At 34.1% G+C, this 6960-nt stretch overlaps 1 protein-coding gene across 1 annotated transcript; it reads left to right on the top strand.

Annotated features, from left to right (window-relative positions):
- The first annotated feature begins 3487 nt into the window (after window positions 1-3487).
- Window positions 3488-4417, top strand: LOC138890213 (uncharacterized). The gene is made up of 3 exons (XM_070173581.1): window positions 3488-3895; window positions 3980-4081; window positions 4412-4417. Exons 1-3 carry the CDS (start codon window positions 3488-3490, stop codon window positions 4415-4417), a joined length of 516 nt encoding a protein of 171 aa, XP_070029682.1.
- The last annotated feature ends 2543 nt before the right edge of the window (window positions 4418-6960 follow it).

Here is a 6960-nt window from a genome sequence, read left to right as displayed (position 1 = left end):
GGGTGTTCTTTTGCCAGGGGTATTGTTGCAAGATATAGAGGAGAGCTGAATTGGCAGCTGACGTGACAGAAGTTAGTTATGAGTAAAGCTGATGTGGCAGAGTTAGTTAGGCAGAGTCAGGGTTAGTTACATAGTCAATTAGGATTAGTTGAAGAGATTATTTTAATGATCCACTTGCATTTGATCCAATCCTTTATATACGTTGTAATTCATGTATTGATATTCATTTGGAATAATAATAATCATTCACTTCTGTCTTCTAAATTCTCTAAGCTATTTTCTCGGCACTGCCCTGGCTTAGCTTCTTCTATCTTCGAGCGTAGCTCCTATATTCTTCGTAGATTCAGTCTTTAACTGCATCAAAATTGGAGATTAACTATATGTCACCCACGTGAGCTTGAGTATTTATGGTCACTGAAGCCCAAAGTCTGTGTGTGCGTCTTCAAAGCTATGGGCAAAGGTTGTAAACCTCGTAGACGGACAAAGGTATTAAGCCGGGCCACCACGCCATACTCCACCATCTCCACATTCCCTCCAAACCATTAACTCTGATACCAATTGTTGGCCTAAAATGACTCAATGATACTCTTAACATTGTATGATATTGTTCGTTTTGGGCCAAGCATGTACGGTTTCCCCAAAAGACCTCACACCCTTAAGAGTATCCAACTCCTTATAAGTAGTTCGTTTTTCTTTTCTACTTTTTACATCGGATTTTGTTCATACACATGCAATATGTACATAGAAAAAATTGAAAAATTATGTAATGAGAACCTACTTATAACATTTTGAAAACAATAGGGTGATCAAGTATATAAAACAAAAACAAAAAAAAATGTTGAAACTCATAAGGAGGTGGGGCTGAAATGCAATCTTACCCAAATATTCTTCAAGAATGGCTATAACTTGTTATTTTTGTTTCACACATATCCTTTTTTCTTGTTTTCTATTTGGATAATGTATTATGACAGCTTAGGGATTTGCAGTAGAAGGACGATAAAATTCCATGAATATATAATTTAATGAGAGCTGACAAAAACTATGGGACATAGTATCATTGAAATGTTTTTCCTAATGTGACAAATGTACAAAAGATGTGAAGTCCGAGATAAATCTTTGTGTGTGTGTTTTGTTTGTAGGGTAAGGGTAACCCTACAAGGATTTAGTCAAAGCCCACAGCTTTGTAGGGATTGAAAATGGTCCTTTTTTCTTGTTTTCACGAAACATTGAGTTATGGTTGGTAAAGTGAGAGGTGGAACAATATATATTAATTTCGACTTTCAAAGGATTTATCCTTTGGATTTAAGGTATATGCATCCACAGTTTGAATTTTTTTATATTATTAGTATGTTTAACCGATTGAAGTAGGTAACCTGCACATCTTAATTTTTAGATTACTAATCTTACTTTTTAATAGATTATTGTTACATAAATTTTATAATTAGATTTTGATGATTTGTTATTATATTATACAAATATAATATAAGTATGTGAAACTAAAACGCTTTTATTTCAATGTCGAGCATCAAAGAAATCGATTAAAATTGTCAAGTTTGATACCAACTAAAATTTTATTTCTTATTTACCTTTTCTGAATTATTAGAAATTCCTAACATTTACGACTTTAGAATTAATTATGATTTTTACTTTATGTATATATTTCACTAATATTTAGAACTTTGAAATGAATTAAATTTTATTTATTAAGTTTTTCTTATTTTAGAAATTCAAAATTAATATCTAAAATTATACTTTATAATGTTATTGTTATAGAACGGATAATCAAGTCATAATTAAGCACGCAAATGACATTCTATTTATGCATATGAAGCGAAGGAAATAAATCATAGAGATGAGTTCGATTGGAGCAAATGTTTCATCTATCAACGCATGTAATAGTTCCTCCATAATCAACTTAGACCAGCCAAAAAAAATAAAAGGTCTTGCTCCAAAGTATATACCTGCACAAATCTCTACTACATGTTTGTAACTTTTTAACCTGTAGCAGCTTTGTCTTTCTGTTTGCACTCGTATTCGTTTTTTTGTTAAAAGACTATTTTGTCCTTCTTCATTAAAAGACTACTTTCTCTCCAAGTATACGCTAGTCCTCTACTGTCTCTGTCTCTCTCTCCCGTTATTCGCGTTTTTTGATTTGTTCTTTTCTGAAATCAAAGGGTTTTCGTCGTTGTTTTGATTTTACAACTGCTATTCGTCGTTGTTCCCACATTACGATTTAATCACATGTATATTGTATTAACTTCTGGGTTTTATTTTACGATTTTCTGGGTTTTTTTCTGGTTTTGGTTTTGATAGTCATGTATTTATGATTAAATAGTTTCTTAGTGTTTAGTTTGATAAGTGCATTAGTTTTACTTTTACGATTGTGTTTTTAGGTTTTTTGAACGAGTTTTTATGTTGTTGATGAAAATTCTATAAATTCTTCAGTGATTAGACGTCCAAATTTTTAAAAATTTTGAGAGTTAAATAGATGATACTATTAAAGTGATGATACCTTAGATAGGAGCTGAAGTTTTTTTTTTCATGTTTTGGCATTATTTTTGGATTTGAATTTGTGTTATTTTTTGTAAAAACTACAACATAGGGCTGAATGTTTGGTGTTTTGTAATTGGTGAGCTGAAGTTTTTGTGTTTTGTAATTGGTGAGCTGAAGTTTTTGTGTTTTGTTACTGGTGAACTTCAGCTCTAGAGCTGAAGTTTTTGTGTTTTGTTACTGGTGAACTTCAGCTCTAGAGCTGAAGTTTTTGTTTTTGTAACTGGCGAACTTCAGCTCTAGAGCTGAAGTTTTATTTTGTAACTGTCGAACTTCAGCCTTCTTAGAGATTGAAGTTTTAACTGATCTTTTTGATAATGTCCTGATGTTATTTTTTGTATGTTTTACTTTTTTGAACAGATGGCACCTAAAGCACCTAAAGATCCTAATGCAGCTAAAGTACGCAAAGCAACTAATGCACCTAAAGCACCTAGACTACCTGTAATACCCCCAGGTCCTTATGTCCCTGCTCCTCCACCTACAAGACCAGGTCAAAGATATTTTGAGTTTCGAGATTGGTTTAACTCTAAGGGTTACTGGAAGGGGAACCACGGTTTGAAGAAATTAATTGCAACCTTTTTGACTCCTACACAACGGGATAAGCTTCATAATGGTGCATTTCGATACATTATGGCTATGGAGAATTTCAAATGCATCATGAAGTTGGTTCATTGTCTGTGTCTTTCTCGAATAATCATGAATGATCGAGACTCGATTATTTCAAGATTTTTGGCCATGATGTTTCCTTCACCCTTGAAGACTTTCACATTATGTGTGGTTTGCGGATCACGACACATAATGTTGAAAAAACAATTAATCAAGAGAGCAATATTCTGAAGCTCTATTTTGGTAAGTCCAAGGGTGTGACTTTGAAGGATATTCGAGATTGTATGACTCGAAATAAAATTTCAAAGAATGTTGTGAATCACATACACATATGGAGAGCGATGATGATGCTGTGAAGCTTATGGAAATTCTTGTTGTAGAGTCTATTTTTTTTGGGAAAAAGACCGAGTCATCTGTGATGGAGGAGTATGCATCTATTGTTGAAGATGATAAGGTTTGTGCTGAATATCCTTGGGGTAATGTGGCTTATGAAAAGTTCATTTACTCACTAAAACATGCAATGGACAAGCAGAACAAATTTCATGCAACTGAGTATAAACTTAATGGATTTCCATGTCCATTATGTGCTTGGTTCTATGAGCGCTTCCCAGATATTCGGGAGAAGTATATAAGAGAGGATGAGTACCTTGATACCCCTCAGGTTCCTAGGATGTTACGTTATGTATGTGTGGGAGAGCCTAAATTTTCCGAACTTTTTGAGATGTTCAGTAGTCATGAAGTAAGTTACTTTTTTTGTCTTTGTGTTAATATGTTGACGTATTAGTTTTCTTCTTCTCATAATATACTTTTTTGTATTAAACAGAAATATCACAGCTTTAGGGTATTGGATATAATTCCTACAGAAGAGGAATTGAATTCAATGCCTTTAATTAGTAAATTGCCATGCAGCTGGATTCGTTCAAAGGTACTTAACGCGGGTCCTTCAACTTGTGAATCACCACGTACTCTGAGTCGATCAAAAGAATCGAATCGAACTCCTGTTATTGGTGAATCGCCACGTAGTTGGAGTCGATCAAAAGAAGTGAATCGAACTCCTTTTATTGGCGATTCATCTCGTACCCAAAGTCGTTCTAACCGTTCTACAAGTGACTTTAATGATAATGAATTACTCGACACAATATGTTCTATAAGTTTTGATCTGAAGTTTTCTGGTTTTGTGTTTTGTAAAAGTACAATATGTTTTTGAGCTGAAGTTTTCTTCTATATCTGAATTTTTGTTGTGTGTCTATTCTAGAGATGAACGATGGAGGTTCAAAAGCATGTAGAAAAAGAAAGAAGCACAGTCGTGAAAGAAGTTTTCGATAAGTTTAAAAAGGAAGAGCGATCTGCTTTTGTGGATGCGGTTTTTGTAAAAGTGAAGGTGAGCTAATTTTTAGAGAATTTATTTCTGCTGATGTTATTCAGATTAATCATTGTTAGTAATTTTTTTCTGGGAATATTTCGATGAGAAGTTTGAACAGTTGTTTAAGATTGTCAACAAATCAAATGGAATGGACGATGGCAATTTTGATTTGAGTAACCATCGAGAATATGATATGGGGAACGACTGTTATGAACATCCATCGGATATTAATGTTGTTGATGATGCATCAGATAAAGTCGCAGATATAAATGCTACACGTGAGGAAACGGCTTTTGTAGGCGATCAACATGTTCAAGAACAATTTAAAGAGGAACGCCCCAGTGCTGATAGATTGAGCAGAGATGGAAATGATGAAGCACGGTTATCAACTGAGAATATTGGAAGCAAGCAAGGTGCAGATAATCAAGTTGTTGAGACTGAAGAACATAATGCTCATGATGCATTGCGTAAAGTCGTAGATGATAATGCTACACATAAAGAAGCGGCTGTTGAAGGCGATGAACATGTGCAACAACAAGGTGGAGAGGAACAATCCAGTGTTTGTAGAGAGAGTAAAGATGGAAATGATGAAGAGTTAACAACTGAGAAAGGTTCAGATGATCAAGTTGTTGGCACTGAAAAACATGCATCGAGTTGTGCTTTGGAAACTGATATTGGAAAAGGCAATTTGTTTGGCGATGGAGATCAAGCACCTGTTTGTACTTTAGAACTGAAAGCGAGTGATGTGTCTAGCACTATTGGGAAAGACGATAGGTATGTAGGATTACTAGCTATTTGCAAAGAACTTCTAGGCGGTGATACCAAGAAAATTGTTACTACAGGTACAAAGTATGAAGTTTATAATATTTCAATGATACCTTAGATAAGAGCTGAAGTTTTGCTTCATGTGTTTGTGTTTTTTGTAAAAACCACAGCATGTGTTTTTTGTTGAATGTTTTGTTTTGTAACTAGTGAACTTCAACTCTAGAGCTGAAATTTTTTTTTTGTAACTGTCGAAGTTTTTGTTTGTGACTGTTTAACTTGAGCCTTCTTAGAGTTAAAGTTTTAACTGTTTTTTTATAATATCCTGTAGTAAAATTTTCACTACAGGTATAAATTTTTTCTATGTTATATATATAGAAAAACTAGTTGATCTATTCACCCTCTTTATGAATATGCAGTGGAAGTTGAAACTAGTTGTGCTTCAATTGACACAACTCAAAAACTCTCTGATGATGCTGAATTGAATGAAGGTAGAGTTGAAAAAACCCTTCCAGAGAATACTCCAATGCTCCTCGACGTTGGTTCACAATTGAATGAAGCTGTAAATGCTGATATTGACAAAGGCATTGACAAAGGCATGCAGCCTGGGGAAACTACAGCGGAAGACAAACGTCAAGGTATTCTATAGATCATGAATTTATTATATTTGATTGAAGTATATTTTTACAATTTGAAATTTTACATACTTTATTTTCTTTTTTATGTTTTTGAATGATTTTTCAGAAAGACTCGAGGCAGCTCAAAAAGAATTTGGTGAGCTTATGCAACTATATGAAAAAGGAGAAATACATATATTCACATTTGTTGCCTCACAGACAGGTGTGAAGTGTGTTGGTATTATTTTATAAAATTTAGTCAGTATTATTTAGTTTTTTTTCGCATGAAAATACAGGATCTGTTGGAATGCAAACACCATCTATGTCGCAACACTTAGACCAGGTAGTTATTTTCTGCAATTCGATTACAAGTTTTTTTTTTTTGCCTAATGGATGTTTTCTATCAGTTTTATTTATGTTTATATGTTCCTTGCTTTTGCAGATCTCATCTGATGCATCGGAACTTATTCCAAAACCTAAGAGAAGGAAGATTTCCAATTCTCCTATGTGTGACACCAGTGATATCCCCAATGTTAATTTATGTTCATTTTCACTTGGTAATATACAATGGACTGATTCAGAAGGTAATTCTGCTGCTGTTGTTGTTCGTGAAGAGGCACAAGAACGTCGTGAACAGCAAGGAGTTGGTCAAGCATCTGCCACGATGGTTGTAGTTTTTCCCCCAACTACTGAACAACAACAGTTAGTTGTGACGGAACAGCATGAAGAGCAAGCAAAAGGAAAACTAGATAAAAAGGGAAAAGGATTCGTATGGAGAGTATTTGGTTGAGATCTCCTTATGTAGTTTATAAAAAATAGCAAAGGGGGCAAGATTGGAAAGTAGGAAAGAATACAAGAAGGTGTCCCTTCCATTATGTTAATCAAGACAGTGGATTGATGCGAAGATTTACAAAGTGGTTGGAGATGGATGCCAGTGAATATGATTCCAATCGATTCAGATTAGCTGGATTTGATATTGAAAAATCATTCTTTACAGAGCTTATGGATCCTGACTCTGATCTTGTGGATTAAGTAATTTATTAAGTTTGTTTTTGAATTGGT

This window comes from Nicotiana sylvestris, chromosome 1 (assembly GCF_000393655.2).
Source record: "Nicotiana sylvestris chromosome 1, ASM39365v2, whole genome shotgun sequence".
Classification (NCBI taxonomy): domain Eukaryota; kingdom Viridiplantae; phylum Streptophyta; class Magnoliopsida; order Solanales; family Solanaceae; genus Nicotiana; species Nicotiana sylvestris.
The sequence above is the reverse complement of the archived record's forward strand: the minus strand, read 5'-3'. Positions and strand labels throughout refer to the sequence as shown.